The sequence below is a fragment of the Diaphorina citri genome, unplaced genomic scaffold, assembly GCF_000475195.1.
Source record: "Diaphorina citri unplaced genomic scaffold, Diaci psyllid genome assembly version 1.1 scaffold739, whole genome shotgun sequence".
NCBI lineage: Eukaryota > Metazoa > Arthropoda > Insecta > Hemiptera > Psyllidae > Diaphorina > Diaphorina citri.
This window is the reverse complement of record NW_007378172.1, coordinates 176,488-199,987: the sequence shown is the minus strand read 5'-3', so window position 1 is coordinate 199,987 and position 23,500 is coordinate 176,488. Positions and strand designations below refer to the sequence as shown.

At 38.9% G+C, this 23,500-nt stretch overlaps 1 protein-coding gene across 1 annotated transcript; it reads right to left on the bottom strand.

The window, feature by feature from the left end:
- Positions 1 to 1,380: 1,380 nt before the first annotated feature.
- Positions 1,381 to 19,339, bottom strand: LOC103511680 (inositol monophosphatase 1-like; the record flags this gene model as incomplete). Its single annotated transcript, XM_008476410.3, has 4 exons — positions 19,156 to 19,339; positions 12,991 to 13,124; positions 3,982 to 4,236; positions 1,381 to 1,637 (listed from the first exon to the last, which is right to left on the bottom strand). Coding segments are annotated over exons 1-4 (706 nt in total), but the record flags the coding sequence as incomplete, so codon positions are not given.
- Between the last annotated feature and the right edge of the window lie 4,161 nt (positions 19,340 to 23,500).

Genomic DNA, 23,500 nt, shown 5'->3' with positions numbered 1-23,500 from the left:
CTGAAATGAAGAGGAAGACTTCTGATAGAAGAGCGTGGAGAACTACAAACCAATCTCAAGATTGATAGTTATGATGAGTACTATTTTTTAGTCACTCTTCTTCATTTTAGTTCCATTTTTGCCTCGTGTTTATACCTGCCTCGGTGGTGTAGTGGTCAAGGCGCTCGCCTGGTAAACAGGAGGGCGTGGGTTCAATCCCAGCCGAGGTATGGAATACCTACCTCGGTGGTGTAGTGGTCAAGGCGCTCGCCTGGTAAACAGGAGGGCGTGGGTTCAATCCCAGCCGAGGTATGGAATACCTACCTCGGTGGTGTAGTGGTCAAGGCGCTACCTACCTCGGTGGGCCTACTGCTGGAGTAAAGGGACTTTTCAGTCTTATGCGAGCAGTATAAATAAGCACTATTAATAATAATAATAATAATACCTGCAGAACAGGTGTATATTTACGGGGCTAGCCCTTTATAACATGGTAACAATAAACAATAAAGATGGTAACAATAAACAGTTAAACATAATAATAAATCCATTTTGCTTCTAAATATTAAGCTTGTCATAAGAAAACAGGTAGAAAAATGTCAAAAATACAAAATACATTGATCGTCAAAAAACACTTAATATGTAATTTTAGAAACAAAGAATAAAAAGGGTAGGTATACAGAAAATATCACAGAAAATTAGTTCAATCACAAACATTAGCATTTCGCATCATTCTACAAATTGGTTGAAAGAAAGTATAACAGAAAATATCACAGAAAATTAGTTCAATCACAAACATTAGCATTTCGCATCATTCTACAAATTGGTTGAAAGAAAGTATAATTTTATTGGTACTACATTGTTTGACAAAGTAGGTATGTTTGCGCCGAAGACGTCGATGGCAATCGAGGGAAATCAAACTCAAGAGTTTGGGACAATCAACATTTCCTTCAAGCAATTTGTTAAAAAAAGAAGAATCGGTCATCAATCTACGATCCCTTAGAGAAGAAATCTCGATGACTTCGTTAGGAAAGCGGTATCTACAGTAGGAAAGAAATTTCCTTTGAACCCGTTCAAGAGTGTCAGTGTGAACCTCGTAGTACGGAGACCAAACAATCGAGGCATATTCCAGAAGAGATCTGACCAAAGCTTTGTACAGAAGACAGAAGGCATCAAAGGACAAACCTTTAGAGTTTCTAAGGACATAACCCAGTACACGATGACATCTAAGAGAAACGTTACTCATGTATGGTATAAACGAAAGCTCCTGGTCTAGTGTTACGCCCAAATCCTTGATGCTGAGAACCCTATCAAGGAAGTGATCATCAATGGAATATGAAAAGTCAAATGATTTGCTCCGAGTAAATTCAATAAAAAAACATTTATGTAATGAAAGTGACATACCATTGATGAGTAGCCATGAGTGGAAGGCATCTAAATCACATTGAAGAAGGTAACAGTCACCTATGGTCCTGATGGTCTTGTACAGCTTAACGTCGTCGGCAAACATAAGTACAGAAGAGTGACGAATAACTTGAGGAAGGTCATTGAAGAACAGACTGAACAGCAAAGGCCCAGAGTGACTTCCTTGCCCAACACCGGACAAGACAGGAATAGGTCGGGACAAGGAGTTGCCGACAAGCACTGACTGGGTTCTACCCCTGAAATAGGACGAAAGCCAGGACAGAAATGAATCCCCGATGCCATAAGACTTTAATTTGCCGATCAGAAGTCGAGTATCAACCCTATCAAAGGCCTTGGATACATCTGTGTAAATAGAGTGCACACAGGAGCTAGACTGAAAAGCATCAATAATGTCATGTTGGTAACAAAGAAGATTAGTTACTGTAGATCTCTTGGCAGTGAAACCGTGTTGTTCATCAGAGATGAAATGCTTACACGCAGCAGAAAGACTAATAGAAACCAACTTGTCCAAGACTTTGGGAATGGCAGACTGTATACAGACGCCTCTGTAATTACCTACGTTGCATCTATCACCAGACTTGAAGATCGGAATAATAAAACTCAATTTCCAGGCCTCAGGAAAAATGCCAGATGACAATGACCGATTAAAGATAACCGAGAGGGGATTAGCCAAAACGGAAGCACATTTCCTCAGGATAAAAGGAGGGATGTTGTCCGGTCCAGATGAAAACTTCAGGGGCAGTGAAGACAATGCACGAAAAACTTCAGCGCTAGAAAACTGACAAGTATTGAAGTCGATACAGTCCTTAACCGGATAAACTGGGACCTGCTCACGAGGCTCCTGATAGGCAGAAGAAAATGAACAAGAAAAAAGATTTGCAATGTCTTCAGGAGCAGAACACGTAACCCCAACAAAATCTAATAAATTCCACCTGCAAAATTCCACAGGGATTTATGTTCCTTCTGATCTGCAAATTCCACAGATATTACATTCCGGTCAAAACATAACTGGGTACTGGGCCCATAACCTTTTAACTATTGTAAATAAATGAAGACAATACTTTCTATTTGAAACACAATTTCCATATTATATTATTCCAGAAAAACACAGGATAAGCCATTTTTCTAAACACATAAAATTCCAGACGACTCTTCTTCAGAGTTTTCCATGACACAATAAAAAATATCCAAAAAGTCACGTAGACCAAATGTTTTCATTGCAGCCTAACATTATCACCGGTTAAGTTGGAGTTCTAATGTAGTAAGAAAAGATCACTTTGAAAATAGAACATTGGAACAAATTTATTTTGTGAAGACTCACCAGAGCTTCCGTTCAAGCTAGAACTTCGGAATTTCGCAGTCATAATAAGCATGTATAACTAAAAGAACGGCTTGAAAACCGCTTATTTTTGACTGATTTACTCATCAAAATTATGAGGCACTTCCCGATGTCGTAGAAACTTGAAATTTGGCAGGATGGTAGGTCTTGATGAGTAAGTAAAGGGAAAGAACAGGAGCAACAGTTGGTATTTGTTTGGACTGACATCTACTGTGCACGGCTATTGCCACCCCACCCCCACGTGTCTTCGTAGTAATAGAAAAATTTCTATCAGAACGATAAAAATCATAGTTTGGCAAAAGTTGGACTGGGTGCCGCCCACAGGCGGAATCAACCGCTTTTTGGCGGTTTTCAGTAAACGGTTAGAGATATCGAAAAAGTTATGAGAGTAGACCCCCTTCCCCCGAAACCATACCTAAAACAACGGTTAGCGGTGTTTTACGGTATTTTTTTTTTTTTTACAGTTAACGGTATTTCGACCGCTTTTTTTACTGTCTAAAGGCTTAGTTAGGTATCAAAAAAAATGTTTCACCACCACCACCAACAACAACTGCGACAACAACAACAACTGCGACAACAACAACAACAACAACAACAACAACAACAACAACAACAACAAACAACAACCAACAACCGACAACCAACAACCGACAACCGACAACCAACAACAACAACAACCTAATAATCATTTGTAAATACACACTTAGAAAAAAGGAGTGAGATCCCCCACAAAAACACAAATGTGAAAAAAAACCTAATAATCATTTGTAAATACACACTTAGAAAAAAGGAGTGAGATCCCCCACAAAAACACAAATGTGAAAAAAAGGCCAAGTTCTATCCAAAAATGTCGGCCTATAAAAGTTGTGAGATCAGAAAATTAAGGCCAATTCTGCATTCTCAGTTTTTCGTGTTACTGAAAATGCTGGATCTTAATTCCTTCAACCTTCTCTCAATGTCTCAATTTAAACTTGGCAATGTTTTTCCTTCTCAAATTATTAAATACCTATTTTAAACATGAAAATAAAAGGAAAACATTGCCAAGTTGAAATTGAGAGAAGGTTGAAGAAATAGAGATCCAGCATTTTCAGCAACACGAAAAACTGAGAATGCAGACTTGGCCTTAATTTTCTGATCTCACAACTTTTATAGGCCGACATTTTTGGATAGGGACTTGGCCTTTTTTTCACATTTGTGTTTTTGTGGGGTCTTTTTTACTGTAGGTATGTCTATCTATGTACCAACCTTTAGTATCGCTGGTATGGATTCGTTTTCCATTCAGGAAAGCCCCCTTCCCTTTCTGTGCTGTGAACATTTGCTGGAGCATGGGATTATACACTATCCCAATTACTAACTCTCTCTCGACAGCGAAAGCCACCGATATACAACTGTGAGGAAAGCGGTGAACAAAATTCAGAGTGCCATCTATAGGATCAATAATCCAGGTCGGGTCATTGGTCAAAACGGTCGTGCTGCTCGTTTCTTCGCCTATAAATCTGGAGAAATACAATATATATACTTATATGTTACAGTCAAAGTAGATTCTCAGTTAGAGTTGACTATTCCTAGTTAGAGTTGACTTTAACTAAAACGAGCAGAATAAGTTGATTTGAAAAAAAAGTAAAAAAAAAAAAAAAAAAAAAAACAGGGTCGCCCCCCCGCAGAAGAGATCTGACCAAAGCTTTGTACAGAAGATGAGAAGACAGAAGGCATCAAAGGACAAACCTTTAGAGTTTCTAAGGACATAACCCAGTACACGATGACATCTAAGAGAAACGTTACTCAAGGACAGTTCTAGAAGCAGCACCATTCGATTCGGCGTGAAAAATCACATAGATTAGAATATTCACATCCACATGACCAAATGTTTTCGATGTCTCTTACCGTTTAAACAGAGAAACGAATGTAATCTGTCTGGAGGTTGGACCGTTTGAATTCAGCATGAGCTTTTTTCTTTTCCACTGTCAATTTTCTCAACTCGCTCTAAAACCATCGAGGATAAGAACTGGAAAAAATACGTTTCTGTGGAGTGCAAAGTGCAATTCCAGCAGAGAGAACATTGTAAAAAGACTGGACAACACACTTAAGATCGTGTTGGCCGAGTAAAGAATTCCAATTCACGTTGGACAGAGATTTTTTCAAAGCTTTGATATCACACTTTTTATAGTCGAATACAATAGAGTCAAGGGGTAAAAATTCAATATGTTGTCTAAGAGCTAAATCAAAATGAAATGAATTGTGATTAGAATGGTGTGGAAGTAGAGGATCAAGTGCCTCATATGTCAAAACATTCACGTCGCTAGAAAACAACAAGTCCAAAAACACATTATGACGATTAGGCCATGAGTTCACCTGACGAAGGGAACAGCTATTGAACGACTCACAAACCTGAACAGCCGGAGAAGACAAAGGACAGTCAACACTTAGTCCACATTCATCATCATAACTCCATACCGACGTAGGTAGGTTGTAATCACCAGCTAGATACACCCTCGCATCAGGAAGACTCAAGCACAATTGTTCAACTACAGCACAGTGATCAAGATAGAACTCCAAACTAGAAGAGGGCGGAATATACGTGCAACCAAGTAGAAAGGTCTCATTCTGTACCTGTAAAGAAACAAACAAATGGTCATAAGAAAGAACAGGAGCAACAGTTGGTATTTGTTTGGACTGACATCTACTGTGCACGGCTATTGCCACCCCACCCCCACGTGTCTTCGTAGTAATAGAAAAATTTCTATCAGAACGATAAAAATCATAGTTAGGAAATCTTGTCTCCGAAGCAGAGAATTCATCATCAAACCAAGTTTCAGCAAGAAAAATCACATCATATTGACAGAGTTCCACACTACGCTTTAGATCGTTCAGTCGGGTTCGAAGCCCGCCTACGTTCTGATAATAACATGTTAACTTTTTTTGGCCTTTTTGCCAAAAGACCTTTTTTTGGCTTTTTTTGGCCGACCGTCCGGCAGTCGAACCACTCGTACCGGCTGGAGTCGAACCAGCACTCACTCGTCCATTGGTAGGAGAATTGACCGAGCCAGATGCAACACTCGGGCGAACAGATGTCTTTTGAAGCTAATATTGTCAACTTATTATTTATTTTTAATTTTTTTTACTAAATATTTTAAACAGTTAAGTTTTAGTCCCAAATTTGTGTTTTTCCCACAGGGTGTCAAAAAAGCATCTGGAATGAAGTTTTTTTTACCTTGAATAAAATTAAAAAAAAAAACAATCAATTTTGAGAATCCATGTTTTCTGTTGCCTTTTCTTGCTCATATGACAGTTCGGAGTCGATTTGACATCGATCTGATCACAGAAATCACAACTTCTTGAGGAAAGGCCAAAAAGAGTGTTTTTGAGCTCAAGAACCGTTTAAGGTGTCGGTTTTCTGGCTCAGACTCTTCCTTTTAACTGGTTCCACATGTATTCAATAGGATTTAACTCTGGATTTACCGAGGGTGAGTCAGAAGCTTGAATTTTCATCTCCGCCAGGTACTGTTGAACACAGGCAGGCTTGTGTGGGCGGGCACTGTCGTCTATTAAAGGACAGTTTGACAACCTACGACGAGCGAACCGTTCAACATGTTCCTGTAGCATGTCTTGGACTTGTCGCTGACCAGTTAGACCGCCTACAGCTCCCCAGGGAATGAAAACCCTTTCCGTTTTGTATTCTGAATATATTCCTCCCTAAACCATGCAGGAAACCTCCTTCCAAACTGACGGTTTCTGATATGCAGCACTGTTTAATCCGCTCACATGGTCTTATATACACTTTAGACCTCCTATCATTGGCATACAAACACACCCGACCCTCATCAGTAAAGAGGACAGAGTCCCATAGCTGCAGAATCCAAATGACGTGTTCCCGTGCAAATCTCATGCGCTTGACTCGGTGGGCTGCAAATCAGCATCCTCGAGTTTTCTTCTTACTGTGTTAGCACTCACTTGCACAATTCTTGTGTTTAGGAGCTCCTATGGCAGCTGAACTGCGTTCAGGCGTCCACAGACTTCGATACAAGAATCCGGTGATTTCGGGCTGATGTGCTCCTTATTATTCCTGATCCAGGTCTCCTGTGGAAGGAATTTGTCTCCTGATATCTTTTGAATACTCTGAAAACAGCAGATTGGCTAAAACCCACCTCAAAGGACACGTTCCGTTGACTGAACCGTTGGCTCTGACATAAGTACCACTTTAGCATTGACTTCAAGATATGTGGTCATTTTGACAACAGTATGGAAACGGATACATCTTTTGAACACACATTCATTTCAGAAGTGAAAAAATACTGGCCGAAATGTCCAAAAAATATCGAAAACTGTGAATTTTCAACTCCTTCTCGCTGTGTTAATTAACACGAAAATGGAGAGTGTTTTTGAACACCCTACATCTTAGGTCAGAATAGTCGAAAAGTGAATCAAGTGGTACCAAAAGATCAGGTAACACCTCAGCTTTTAGAAAAACATAATTTTAGTTACTAAAAGGCTCATGAAGCATGCACGAAGAGTGAATTTCGATATTTTTAAGTTTGAGTCGCTTTTTGTGCAGGCGAGTGTAGTTAGAGTCGACTCCTCCTAAACCTTGTTAGAGAAAGTTGATCCCGGGAAAAAGATAATCAACTCTTACTAGTTAGAGTTTACTATTCCTGAATGTAATCAGTAACTGTTGAACAGCACGTGCTGTTTGGGTGCGTGTTTTGAGTTTATTTCGTTTGATTTCGAGCACAATCATCAGGAAGTGGTCAAGGATTTTTCAGATGCTCCTGCCAAACAAAGTGCCAGACGTTAAACAACCGATTTTGTAAGAAAAATAAAAATGTAAAATGCAATTCAAAATGCACAGCTCCTTGTCATATAGCAATAAATAACAACTTTTTTACTTTCTATTACTACAGTATAGCGAGCTATACTAGTAATGAAAGTATTGCAATCGGTCCAAATTTTCAAAATCGGGAAATTCTAACGAAGAAGTCCTCGAAAGAACAAACACGTTCAGCATAGACAACATCCTCAAGAACAAACGACTTAAATGGGCGGGCCACATCAGCCGCATGGACGAAAACAGAGCTCCGCATCAGATAGCCTTTTCTGAACTAAAGATCCCACATCAAGTTACCTTCTCTCAGCTCAGCGAGGGTCTCCGTCTCCAACAAAAACCTAAGAAACGTTGGACAGACCTTGTTAAGATTGTTAAGAATGATCTCGAAGTCCTTAACATCATGGAATCTGACTGGAGAACAAAAGCTGCAGACAGAAAACTCTGGAGATCCAAAATCTATGAAAGCGTTCAGAAAGCTCATGTTGAAAACCTCCAATTAATGACGCAAAAGAGAGAAATAAAGCAAGTGGAAGAAGAGAAGTGGGAATGGAAATGTCCTTTCTGTGAGTTCAAAAGAGAAGGCAGGAGAGGCCGTCAATATGCCAACTCTCACATAACACAAGCACACAAAGACAAACTTCCCGTCACAAACTCCAACAAGGCACTGCTATGTGAACACTGCGGGCACCAATCAAAGACCAAAGCTGGGAGGCGGGGCTGTCCAGTCATCTCAGGGGCAATGTGGAAGAGCAGTTCAAAGCCAGACAACATCGCATCGATGAACGATGTATGTATGTATGTATGTATGTATGTATGTATGTATGTATGTATGTATGTATGTATGTATGTATGTATGTATGTAATTAGTGTGTAACACCGCTACGCCCGTCCCAAGCCGGGGGCTTGTCTTCAAGAGACAAGAAGTGTGGAGGGGGAGGAGTAACACCTCGTTAAAAAACAGCTGCAGAGAAGAGAGCCATCAGACATGAAGAGGAGGAGAACTGGGACTGGAAGTGTCCTTTGTGTGCATTCCTGAGACATGGGCGACACGGATGTCAATACGTTCAGTCACATATCACCCAATGTCACCGCGAGGAAGCTGAAGCACGCAAACTGACATCACTCGTTTGCGAGCACTGTGGATTCACATGCGGCACAAAGTCTGGCCTCACTAGTCACCTGAGGCACCGACACCCAGACATGGCTCCCCCTGGTCTCCGTCCCCTGAAGCTCCACCCATCATCCGCGGCAACTCCTGCGCCGCCCCAGCCAGCGCCACCACCTCCCGTACCATCCAGCACAGCCGCAGCAGGTCCCAGCGGGTTCATCTGCAATCGATGTGGACGTGTGTGCAGATCGAAACCTTGGTTCCGCTGGCCCGGTGGATAGTACCATGTAAGGGTCCCTGTCTAGGGTTACAGATGAAAAACGACCAACGGGCGCAGATAAGGCTTTCTGAGCGCGGAAGAGTCAGGACAACGGCTTTAAGAAAACTAAAGGCGGAGGATCCAACAAGAGAAGGTCACTCCAAACCGGGTTCCCTCTTTTAGAGGTTCACTAGCTTCGGTTGCGGACCTCATCACAAACGAGACGAACTGACAGTGTGAAAGGTCGCAAACCTTTACCACTTTAAAAAATTCTTTGCACAATAAATTGTGCCCCCAATCTTTAAATAAATATGGCGTACACAAACACAATAACGGATATACCCCAGGTGAGTAGGGATGCAAATCCTGAATCTCACCCTGGTAGTTCACTACCAGGCAGAGGCCCCTCGGAGTCTGGGGAGGGTCAATGTACGTTAACCATATCCAATCATAGAACAACGAACAACAGAGATACAAATCCAAAACATAAACTCAAAAACCAAGGATTGAACATGAACATCGCAACATGGAATGTGCGAACACTGCTTGACTCACAAAGAAAAGAATCGATCACCATCCCTAGAAAAACTGCTGTTGTTGCAAGAGAAATGAAAAGACTAGGCGTTGACATTGCCGGGCTACAGGCTTCGGAAGACTTGAAGAAAAGAAAGCTGGGTATACCTACTTCTGGTCAGGTGCAGAAGAATCGAGTGGCAGAAATGATCACGGCGTAGCCATCTGTGTTAAAACAGAACTCATCAGAAAAGGTGTGATATCCGAACCCACATGTGTTAATGCAAGAATAATAACTGTAGATATAATCGAGAAGAAGACAAAAACACTGTTCATCTGTTGTTATGCCCCAACCAATGTGGACGAAGAATCTGTAAAAGACGAATTCTATGAAGAACTAAACAACATAATACGAAAAACTCCAAAAGCCAATGGGATAATAATGGTCGGAGATTTCAACGCTCGAGTGGGAAAAAATCATATCCATCATGTATGTGTGTACTACAGGTTTAAATGGGAAAATGGGAAAAGGTGGTATACAAAATATCTCAAGAACGGTTTGTCGCAGAGCGATGAAATCCAAGGACGCGGTATGATCCAAGGACGCGACTGTAACAATTTGGTAAAAATCGGACAGTCACTCATCCAGATATCAACCAAAGTCAATGTTTCTTCAATAAGAAAAGGTGGTATACAAAATATCTCAATAAAGGTTTGTCGTAGAGCGATGAAATTTGGTATGCTATCCCGGTATGGTCCAAGGACGCGACTGTAAAAATTCGGTAAAAATCGGATAGTCACTCATCCAGATATCAACCAAAGTCATTGTTACTTAAGAATTGTTTCGTGAGAAAAAGGTAGTATACAAAATATCTCAAGAACGGTTTGTCGCAGAGCGATGAAATTTGGTATGATATACCGGTATGGTCCAAGGACGTGACTGTAATAATTTGGTAAAAATCGGACAGTCACTCATCCAGATATCAACCAAAGTCAATGTTGCTTCGGATCTGGTGTGAACATCACACGACTTTATTACATTTGCGAATACGTACTAAAAGAAAGAAAACACAGGGGAGTATCGAACCCGCAACTTCTCAATCGTAAGTCGGACGGTTCTAATGGTTTTCTGGACAAAATTTGCACCACCATTTTCGTGTTCCTGGTAAAAAGACCTTTAATTTGATATATAGGTCGACTAGGTTTGGATAAGTCAAAATTTGCACCACCATTTTCGTGATCCTGGTAAAAAGACCTTTAATTTGATATATAGGTCGACCAGGTTTGGATAACTCCTTCTATGGGAACGGACAGACTGACTGATAGACAGACGGACAGACAGACAGACAGACAGACAGACAGACAGACAGACAGACCCCTTATACCTGGGTAAGTCGCCCGTTTCCCGCCTCGCAATTCTCACTAGAGGTTGCAGCGCCCACAGTTGAGCCACACGTACTGGCAGCACCGACAGACCGTCTGGCAGTTGAACCACTCGTACCAGCAGCACCCACAGACCGTCCGGCAGTTGATCCACCCGGACCGGCAGCACCCACCGACCGTCCGGCAGTCGAACCACTCGTACCGGCTGGAGTCGAACCAGCACTCACTCGTCCATTGGTAGGAGAATTGACCGAGCCAGATGCAACACTCGGGCGAACAGATGTCTTTTGAAGCTAATATTGTCAACTTATTATTTATTTTTAATTTTTTTTACTAAATATTTTAAACAGTTAAGTTTTAGTCCCAAATTTGTGTTTTTCCCACAGGGTGTCAAAAAAGCATCTGGAATGAAGTTTTTTTTACCTTGAATAAAATTAAAAAAAAAAAACAATCAATTTTGAGAATCCATGTTTTCTGTTGCCTTTTCTTGCTCATATGACAGTTCGGAGTCGATTTGACATCGATCTGATCACAGAAATCACAACTTCTTGAGGAAAGGCCAAAAAGAGTGTTTTTGAGCTCAAGAACCGTTTAAGGTGTCGGTTTTCTGGCTCAGACTCTTCCTTTTAACTGGTTCCACATGTATTCAATAGGATTTAACTCTGGATTTACCGAGGGTGAGTCAGAAGCTTGAATTTTCATCTCCGCCAGGTACTGTTGAACACAGGCAGGCTTGTGTGGGCGGGCACTGTCGTCTATTAAAGGACAGTTTGACAACCTACGACGAGCGAACCGTTCAACATGTTCCTGTAGCATGTCTTGGACTTGTCGCTGACCAGTTAGACCGCCTACAGCTCCCCAGGGAATGAAAACCCTTTCCGTTTTGTATTCTGAATATATTCCTCCCTAAACCATGCAGGAAACCTCCTTCCAAACTGACGGTTTCTGATATGCAGCACTGTTTAATCCGCTCACATGGTCTTATATACACTTTAGACCTCCTATCATTGGCATACAAACACACCCGACCCTCATCAGTAAAGAGGACAGAGTCCCATAGCTGCAGAATCCAAATGACGTGTTCCCGTGCAAATCTCATGCGCTTGACTCGGTGGGCTGCAAATCAGCATCCTCGAGTTTTCTTCTTACTGTGTTAGCACTCACTTGCACAATTCTTGTGTTTAGGAGCTCCTATGGCAGCTGAACTGCGTTCAGGCGTCCACAGACTTCGATACAAGAATCCGGTGATTTCGGGCTGATGTGCTCCTTATTATTCCTGATCCAGGTCTCCTGTGGAAGGAATTTGTCTCCTGATATCTTTTGAATACTCAAATACGTATTCCGCAAATGTGATAGAAAGTCGTGTGATGTTCACACCAGATTTTCACTTTCCTTATCCTATAATTTATCATAGGTTCATAGGTACCTACTGAAAGCGTGACAAATGATGGAAGCTTAACTTATAAAGTGGTTTGATGGAACTTTTCCGTGTAGTAACTGAAACTGTGTAGGGTCTATCTTATGGGTTTTTTACTGTCCTTATCCTATATAGGAAGGAAAGTAATGTAATCGGGTCAAATTTTCGATGGTCAGTTTTTAGTGTCAGTAAAACACGTTTTGAGGTCCTTAGAGCCTATAAATCCAAAGTTTCAGCCATTGGTCCGTGTGTGTGTGTCTGTCTGTCCTTCTGTCTGTAAACAAAATATCTCGAGAACGGTAAGAGCTAGAGACTTGAAATTTGACACCATCGTACAAGTAGAAAACTGCAAGATACCAGCCTTTTCAGTAAAAACCGGAGTTCGACAAGGGTGTGTGATGGCCCCGCTTTTATTCATCATATACATGCAAATCATAATAAACAACATCACAAATAAAAACATAGGTGGCATAGACCTTAACTTCAGAAACGATTCAAACATGTTCAATCGTAGAAATCTAAAAGCAACCACCAAAATCAAACAACTGCATCTTCTAGACCGTACCTATCAAGTTAAGTGTGGGACCCAATTGGTAAGTACTTAGACTCTCTCAAACCCGGGAACCAACTTTTCACTAATTCTCAAAGTCGGGACCCAACTGGTAGCAAAAAAAGACTTTGGGACCGAGCTTGTTTCCTCAAGAAAAAAAAAGTGTATTCTGAAAGGTATCTATGTATAAAAACTTACTTGTGAGTAGGAAAATGGTTCTGAATTCGAGAAATCAATGTCTTCTCAACTTTTTTATCGTATTCAGTGACTAGGTCCCAACTAGTAGTTTTCGTCTCAATGTTTTTGATACTGTTAAATCCTTCGACAACGATCTGCGGAACAGAATGGAGAATATAAATTTAATATTTAATCCTAGAAGTGTGTGTGCTCGTACGGAGGACGGGTGTACTACTATCGGAGGAACACCAGTTGCGTCCGAAAAAACAAATCATCCGATTTGCGTTCCAACCATGGGCGTAGCCAGCATCGGGTCTAGGGGGGGAGGGGTAACTGGAAGTGCCCTCTCTGCAACCACTTCATCAAGCAAGGAGAAAGAGGAAGACAAGAAGTGTACTCCCATATCAAAGAGAACCACCAAACCCAAAACAGAAACGATCCACCACCATATCCAGATGATCTCAAATGCACAATATGCAACATGGTATGCAAATCCAAATCTGGATATTCTAGCCACGTCAAGAGCAAACACATACATGCCAACACAACAGCAATCAAACCCATCAGACTTGTAGGCACACAAGGAACCCCAACACCAGGAGATTCCAATGATCAAAGGAGCCAAACACATCCTCCCACAGTATCACAGCCAACTGACCAACAAAATACAGCACTAATATGCATTGCATGTAGCAAGAGCTGCAGATCACTTGCTGGACTCAAATCCTATCAAAGGAACGCCATATGCAGACAAAGATTGGACACAATGGTAGCATCGGACACGATGGACACCTGAAATCACACATGTATGTGTGTATGTATGTGTGTGGTTGCCTGAGGTCGATAGCCAAGATCAGTTGGGAGGACAGAGTGCCGACAGAGGAAGTCTTGAGGCGAACAGACATGCTGAAGATCGAGTAAGTATTAGTAAGTAAGGTGAGTATTTGTATTCTATGGTAAGTAAAAGTAGCTGTATACTACTACTACTACTACATACTTGCATAAAACAGTCATTATATCCTTATTCTTTTTTTAAGGCCTTATTTTTAGTGGCAGGGTTCTCGTAAAGGAGCTCTTCCAGCCAACCCACTTCTTGCATAAAGGTTGTAACAGAGCCTGGTTTGCTTGGATAATAGCGCAGCAAATAGCGGGGGGGGGGGGGGAGCTACATACCGACAGCGATGATAGTACGTTGTATGCATATGCAGATGCACCCAGTTCCCAAAAGATCTCTGAAGTTAAGCAACATTGGGCATGGTTAATATCCGGTTAGGTGACAATCTGGACAATCGCATGCCACTGCTCTAAATTATAGACAGTTTTTTTCTCCCTCTTCCTCTAAATTACTACATTTAGGGCCCCTTAAATATCCCTGTGGGGGTCCTAAATGCTGTGGGAATGGGATGTATGTCAGTGAAAATAACAATAACACCCTATTCTACATTGTATTGCAGAGTACAGCAGGAGTTACCTGTCCGTGTGGCCATACGTGTGATGCCAAGCCAAACCTTACGTCTTCCGAGGTAAGTTATGCTATTCCTTTTCCTACTAGGTCTCTTTATTTTTCTGATTTAAGTGTAGGGAAATTATTTTTTCGATAGTACCTACTACATTTATCGTTCAAGCAAGTTTTGATCCTAGTCCCATAACAACGGAGTTCTTATCGTCCCGAAATCGAAGAGAGAAGGGCAAGATAGGAGAAAGCCAGCCGTTCTAAGAACAAAGTCAACCTTATCTGTTTAGGACAAAATCCGTCCCGGGCGGGAATCAAACCCGCGACCTAGCATTTACGAGGCAGACGCTTAGCCTCCAAGGTAACTAGGCTGGCTGGGCCCATCTGATATACTCCCTAAACTCTATTGTATGATTTGTATGTTTAACTCCATCCTATGTGTTGTTTTATTGTTCCAGAACGCTGCTGGTGTTGCTATCAAATCCCCTGGGGATACGTTCAAGCGACCCAAACCCAAAGTAGAACCTCAGGATGAATTCCAAGCACAACTTGATGTAAGTTATCCTCTCATTATAGCTATGATCCTTTTCAATGCTCTCTCTCCTTACCAGGTTCTCTCTGTTAAGAGATTCTTTCATAAGGAAGTGATTTTTTTATAAGAGGTTTGATAGAGGGAACTGTCTCTGCCAAGAGCTTATTGTCCCGAAATCGAAGAGAAAAGGAAGACAGGATAGAAGAAAGCCAGCCGTTCCGAGAACGAACATTATCCGTTCAGGATAAAATATATTTATATTTTTATAGTAATAATTTTAATTAATTAAATAAAATAATGAAATACAATCAATAATAATAAGAGTTATAGGATCTATGTAACAAGAGAATATAAATAAATAATTTAATTTAAAATGTTATGTAGCAATTTAAAAAAAGGGTAAAAATAATTATGTCCTATTTAATTATTATGTAATAGAAGAAGTCAATGGAGGAAAACTATTTATTATAAGAGAACAGAGAGCAAAGTTTGGTATACAGGGAGTTTCGTAATTCTGGAACCATTGGAAAACTACCTAAAGGCTGACGAAAATTCAGTGAAATCTTTTATGGACTTCATATGAACTCTTCTAAATTTTGAGACATATTTTTCGATTTGAATAGGTATACTACTCATACAGTTTATTGCTACACCTTTAACACATATGTTTACAATCTTAACTCTATGTTGGCCGTTTTTCATGCATCTGCGCTTGTGTACTAGTCTAACGTGAGAGTGATTGACATTTGTGGTTCCAGAAGTACAGTCCCCCCTGTATATATTTTGCCCTTTAGTATTTGGTGATTAACAAACCTACCTATGAAAACACGGATACTTCAAATAATGAGTTACACAAGGTAACTCACTCAACTTTTATAACACCACAAACTTCCTTCAGTAGGTATACAGCAAAGAATGGATCGGTGGAGTTATTGGGTATTGTTATAAAATCGAATTTTAAAACGTGTAATAATAGGAAAGTGGTAAAATGTTTGGTTGGTTTTTATTTTACAATTTTCTAAAAGAGGATCATTAATTAAAGTGCAATCAACGATTTTGATAAACTAAGCAAACGGGAAAAAAGATCAAATTGAATATTGCACTGTGAAATAAAATTTAATGAACAATATGGATTTAGTTTCTCGGATAACAATGGTGTTCTGGTGTTCTTCTAAACAAAGATATGAGATTTAACCAGTTGGAAAAGGTGTGTGCCATTGTTAAATAATAATTTATAATCGATTAAATTAATCAATCATAAGTTAATATTGGTTGAAACTTTTTGTCATTATTATTGATTTGTTTATTATTTACATTTTATTTATTAAAGTCTTGTTTATTTTTGTACAAGCATTTTTCTTTTTAATTCTTTCGTGGACAAACTCTTTTTTTTTTATGGACACATGGGCAAATTTCTTTGAATGAAGAAATTTAAAATTGGTTATTGTAGGTTTGTTTTTAATAACAGCTTACATGAATAAAGTTCAATTTTTACCGAGTTATTTTAGTAATGGAAAGGAAATATAATGAAAAATTAAATTCGAAGCTCATTATAGGAAATAATAAATATTATTTAATACAGAAAAGAAAGGCGCTTATTATTCAAGAAAAAACGATTCACTCTTATTTTCATGCCTAAATTATCCAAAATGAATGCAGCAAAACGGGAAAAAATGTATAGGTAACCGATCTAAAAAATAATAAATTATTAACACAAAAAAGTAACCTTTAAAAAATCAATAACTCCTATGTAAAAATACAAAAATGAACAAAAACATAATAAGGACTAGAAAGTTTTAATAATGGCTAGGGCCACTATCTTGGTTTAAGATAAACTCATTTCATCAAGCATGATTGGTGGTTTTAAACTTTGGATTAAAATTCAGCCAATCAGAAATCAGATTAACTGAAACTAAGTTTAAACTCTGTGGTCCTGGCCTTAAAAGATCTTATATTGATATATTTTTGATTGGTATACAAACAATATGGCTACCGCATAGAACAAAATGTCAACGCAGCAATGAGCGAAAAATGGAAACTATGAAAAAATCCGAAACAGATAGCGTATCATGGAATTATGAATGAAATGAGGACTAGAAACAGTGAAAGAAAATGATCATTAGTGCGATGAAAAGTAAAAAAATAAGTACAACAAATAATGAAAAGAAAAGAAATAAAATAAATTAAACTATCAAGGGAAAAATTTATTTCAAAGTTGGTTATTCCATGATTTTTTTTTTTCTTAATATTTGAAAAATTAAAATTTCAAAGAAATGTCAATAAGCTTTCTGTGCGCATTGCATGTTAACACATACATATGTAATTATGTATCAACAGAAGGTTCCAAATATGCAAAAAATGTAAGAACAATTAAGACGAAGCTCCAGGATAAATAGAAAACACTGACAAAACTTTGAAAGAGGCGGACTTTAAATTAGTTGCAATATTGTGATTCGTAAAAATTGAGTACCTATTAGTAAAATTATTAGAACTATAAAAACCAATTTATTTACAAAGAATAAGGAAATAATCAAGGACCAGCGGAAAAAATACCAAAGGTTAATTTCCTCGCCTCAATTTGGTCTCACGGAATCAAAACAATACTGAGTTCAACTGGCCTTGATTATACAATATTATGTAGTTTTACCCATGAGGTAATTGATTAATTTTTTTCATTACTATGTACAATTTATTTAGTTTTAATTAAAGGTAAAAAGTTTAACAAAGAAAATGATTTTAAAATCAATGCAATTTTTTTGTTCATAATTATGAATCAACAACAGAAAATTCAACACACTAAAAAAAAAAGTTTTTAATTTTATATTCGTTGGTTTTTTGGATGAGCTTAATCAGGGAAAACTGCTTGAAGTTCCAAAGAAGTCGTCCAACAACCAATGTAATTTGAAAGGTTTCTAATTTTGACAAACTCATGACTTTGTAAGTAGTTATGATCGGAATGTAAAGTTTATACATTCATTGTCATTAACTTTACAAGAGGTGCGTAAGGTGTCATTTGTTTAAGTAAAATGTCTATGAAGAGAGCAATGAATGAGAATATTTTTTCGAAGATATTTGGATAAAAGTAATAATATTAATATGTACAAGATTTGAATAGTGATATTTTTTTAAGGATTACTTAAAAGTCAAAAACAGGGCTATAAGAGTTTACTAGAAAAATGTTAACAACTAAAGTAATTATTTCGAAATTTTAATTGAATAAAAATATTTATAAAAGAAGGAAATAAAAAGAAACAAGAAGTCAGTAATAATATGTCAGTCACTCATAGAGTGGCAATGCGAGGAGTTTTACACAAAACATGTACAGTTCGGTGACCAGGACTGGTCACACGAGACAGAAAGGGTTAAGAAAGTGGACAAAGTGAATGAGAGGCCGTTCACTGTCTTACGTTGCATACGGCATACTTACTCCCAAAATAAATAAGAAATTACATAGATTTTTCATCAACTTTTCTATTCTGTCTTCACCTTATTCAAGTTTTTCACTCTGTGCACAACTTAACCAAATCTGGTTTACGAGTAATGCCTGGGTCTTAGAAGGAGGTAATTCATTCCATTCCAGACGGGATCAGAAAATATTCACCCGGGTCAATTATATAACCAGAACTTTTTATAGGTACCTTACATGATCATTACTAATGATGGAATTCCGGATTTTCTGATTTTTCATCATCATTACTTGGAAATAATGACATTACTAATGATTGTGTAAGGTACGAAGGCGAATTTTATTGAACCTTTACAATTGGTCTCTGTCTTTACACATCTCTAAGTGTCAAGTCACAACTTGATGTTCCGTCCACACACAAACAAGTTCAAAGAGGGAAGCTAGAAATCCATATACAATGTACCTATCTGCAGGTGGAATAATCACTTACCTACTATTTTCAGTAAGTAAAGGATGAAGAACACACTTTTTTTTTTTTTTTTTTTTTTTTTTTTTTTTTAAGGTTTTATTCTTCCTATAGGATAAGGAAAGTAAAAATAACAAAATTTCACTTAGACCCTCTATCAGATACATAATATGTAAAAAAAAGGAAAAAAAAAAAACGATTTCTTCGTCAAACTGGACCTAATTTTCACATTATTTTGTGTTTTTGAGGTATCTTGAATAGGTTCCCTATATTACCTACATGTATAGTCTTAATGAAAGTTTTAGTAAGTAGGTTACTTAAAGTCTTACCTCTCCTGCATGCTCTATCAGGGGAAGGACAGTTTCAAAGCACTTGGCAATATCAACCATGATGAATATTAAAGAAACAAACTATTTCGAAAGAAATAAAACAGGTGCAAGTAATAATTATGAGATTGATAGGTATGCTATTGGCACCTGACTCAGAAAAGAACCAAATAAAACTGATCGGAGCCAGTTTGATATTGTGATCTCGGAATCGATATCTTTTGTCATACATAATAATCAGAGAAGTTCAGAATATGGCACTTATTTTTCCAAAATATGGCACTAAAAAACATGGCACTTATTTTTGGAAAATATGGCATTTACTAGCTGAATTCCGTCGCTTCACTCCGGAATCCCGCTAGTTCATCCCGAGGCATGGCCAAACTTGTGGAAAGGCATGGCCGAACTTGCGGAAAATGAAAAAAAAAAAAAACAAAAACAAAAACAAAAAACGGTCGCGCTGCGCGCTCCCTATTAGCTGCATAGTTATCAAACTAAAAACATAAACGAAATTCAAAATGTTGGTCGAGAGCGGAACTTATCGAACCTTTACAATTGGTCTCTGTCTTTACACATCTCTAAGTGTCAAGTCACAACTTGATGTTCAAACATCAAGTGTGTTCGTCCACACAAAAACAAGTTAAAGAGGGAAGTTAGAAATCCATATACAATGTACCTATCTGCAGGTGGAATAATCACTTACTATTTTCAGTAAGTAAAGGATGAAGAACACTGAACACACTATGCGCTACCGTCCCAAACAAAAATGGAATCGGTGACCCAGCACCTAAATGGGGAGTAATTTCGCCTATCTAATGCAGGGCCGTATTTAGAGGGACCCTCTTTCGAGCTTCATTTTTCTTCTTTACTGTAGGCCAGACTCCGAAAATTTGGAGTATCCTGGATACGGCCCTGATCTGATGAGAGACATACTACAGGATGGGCAATATGGACATGCTACGGCACAGACGAGTGTATTTATATTTCTGTATTTACGTTGACATGGACTTTACCAGGATGTGAGGCGTATGGATATTGACATGGACTGTGGCTGTTGACATTCACTTTCCTAGGATGTGTGGATTTCGACATGGACTCTCCAAGTCTCCAAAGATGTATGGCGTGTGGATGTTAACATGGACTTTCCCAGAACGAAAGAAGCATGGATGTTAAACATGAACTATCCCAGGGTGTTTTAGTCTCATTCGAGCAGGATAAACAAGTTATATTCTATTCTATCTAATGCAGGGCCGTATTTAGAGGGACCCTCTCTCGAGCTTCATTTTTCTTCTTTACTGTAGGCCAGACTCCGAAAATTTGGAGTATCCTGGATACGGCCCTGATCTGATGAGAGACATACTACAGGGTGGGCAATATGGACATGCTACGGCACAGACGAGTGTGTTTATATTTCTGTATTTACGTTGACATGGACTTTACCAGGATGTGAGGCGTATGGATATTGACATGGACTGTGGCTGTTGACATTCACTTTCCCAGGATGTGTGGATTTCGACATGGACTCTCCAAAGATGTATGGCGTGTGGATGTTAACATGGACTTTCCCAGAACGAAAGAAGCATGGATGTTAAACATGAACTATCCCAGGGTGGATGTTAACACGGGCTTATTTGTGTCCAAGTAGAGAGCTGTTGGAGGATCGATGGAAATGTACGTTCTGCCATTTGTTGTCTCGCTTGTGCCATACGCGGGTTTCTTCACATTGGTTGCTATGTGCCGTACCTTGCCTGGAAAGGGAGGTGAAAAGTGCCGTTAAAACGATAGATACTTGGGGTTTAGGAAACTATCTACATATATGTACGAATCTTACGTATTCTTGAGAGTTCATTGCAACGGTCAATACATTAATTAGACTTACTTTATCATGGACACTCGTTGCTATCTTGAATGAAGGGCCTACACATAGAGTAAATCGCCTGTGGCGCTGAACATTTTAATTTCGGTAAAACTGAATTTCTGAAGATTTAGAATAAAATTTAAAAAAAAGAAGAAAAAAAAATCGTCTGCGGGTCTCTAATTTACGTACGTATTTATTTATTTTGTTAACTTTAGTGTTCCGCTATTGGTAATTACAAGAAAAAAAGTATCTAAGAATTAAGTACGTCAAAAATTAACGTATACATATCAAGCTTTAGGTACATACTACATACTTTTGAAAATTTTCAACTGCGGCGCTTAATATTTGCAGTTCAAAAGGGCTGAATGTCTGAAAGGTTGAAGAGAATATTTTTCGCTCTAATTTATATTTTGCTTCTTTCATAATAGAATAGAATAGAATATACCCCGCTTATATGTCCTCCCTAACCCCCCCCCCCTTGGATGAGATGCTGGCTACACCCATGGATCGTATTTGCCTTGTTGTTATCAATGAAGTTGTGATAGGAATGAAATCAAAGCTACCAGTGATGCTTATTAATATCTACAGAATGTGCACCAGAATAACACTGATAACGGCTAATGGTATCTCATAATTTCCAACAAATATTCAGGTGAGTTAGGCTGGCCCGACCACATTGGAAATTCGATGTTTTAATGGGCCTAATCGTTTGTGCTGTTTTACGAGTATGCCGTAAAAATCATCGTTTGTGCTTATACGGTTCACGAGATATTCAACTTTTAAGATGGCCGGATTGGCCAGGCTGGCTTAACGGTATTAGCCCGGCCATGTTGGATATTTAACCACACCATTGGATAGTTCTTCGATTGTGCTGGTTTGTGTCGCAAAATTACCGTTTGTGCTTTTACCGTTCCAGAGATATTGCTTTGCCGGTGTCAGGGTGGCACTACCAAACCATTGTTCTTTTATGATCTTACTCAGCTGCTTTTCGGTCTGAGAACGATGAGAGATCTAAACCGTCTTTTCCGACTGAATTTTTAATAAAAGATTCAGTCAATCGTTCTCCCCGAGCCTCGCGATGCAGTAGCTAGTAACCAATTGTATGTAGTCTTCTATTAATGTAAATGTAAATGCAGTTTCTTTGTGTTATTATGTCACAACTTTGGTGCTCACTGCAGCATTGTAGGATTTTTCCAATATCTCAATAATCCTAAAATCCAATGTTTACCTACCATGCTGGCACCGGTCGCTATGCGCATTATCAGGAGACCTTTCCGCGTCTTTTGATATCAATTTTAGCCATGTACCTTATGAGGTAAGTTTTGACCTTTTTTTCAGAAAAGGCCGTCTTAGTTGAGGAAAGCCCCCGGAAAACCGTCTTAGTTGGGTATACTTGGAATCAGGAGACCATTTCGCGTCTTTTGGTACCAGTTCCAGCCATGTACCTTATGAGGTAAATTTTGGCCCTGTTTGGGACATTTTACAGCCGTCTTAGTTGGGGAAAGCCCCCAGTAAACCGTCTTAGTTGAGTATTTTTGGAATCAGGAGACCTTTCCGCGTCAGTTGACATCAATTCCAGCCATGTACCTTATGAGGTAAATTTGTGCCCCGTTTTGCGATTTTTACCCTCTTCTCCAGGGATAAAGCCCCCGGTTTGGCCACTAAGACTCATATTTTTGAAATGTACTCTTCAACCCCCATCAGATCCATAGCAAGAAAATTTTGTACCTTATGAGGTAGAAAAAATGTACCACAGCTCCCGGTCTCATAAAATAAAAGTTGTATAAACGAGAAGAATTATAAAAACATAACAGAAAAAATCTGGTGTGAACATCACACGACTTTCCTTATCCTATTGAATGATGCTTATTTGAGTGTTCTTTTACCCTAACTTTTACGCCGGAGGGACGGACCCAGCTTGTTATTTATGCAATATGCATCCATTACTATGTAGATATTTCAATAAGAAAGAAGAAACGTATTTATATTTTAGTGAAAAGCAAGGAATAGGTACATAGGGAAGGTTTTTGCCTTTTCTTGCATCAGCGGGCCACTAACTGGAATGTTCAAATTTCTTTGATTTTTATACCATTCTAGAAGAGCTTTTTCAATATCAGCATGAGTAGACTTGCGATTCTTTTTCTTGGTAAGGGGCATGTTTTGTTCAAAAGAATTCTGTTTTTCCATATGGTAGAAATTGTAGAATGGGAACACCCCAGTTCCGTGCGCTTTTTCCTCTAATGAAAGTGATTTGCGCTTGTTCATTTTCGTTTGTTACCTAAAAATAAGACTACCCCTCTATTTATGAATTTTTTTAAGTCAAACATAAGATATAATCTTTATCTTGTCCTCAGTCAATCAGATGTCCGACTTAAAAAGTTTCATAAATACATACAGGGGTAAATTTAAACACTACCTACTACCACTACTATAAACACTTAGAATGGCACCTTTCTTCAACTTTACAAGGAGAACACAGAACACTGCAGA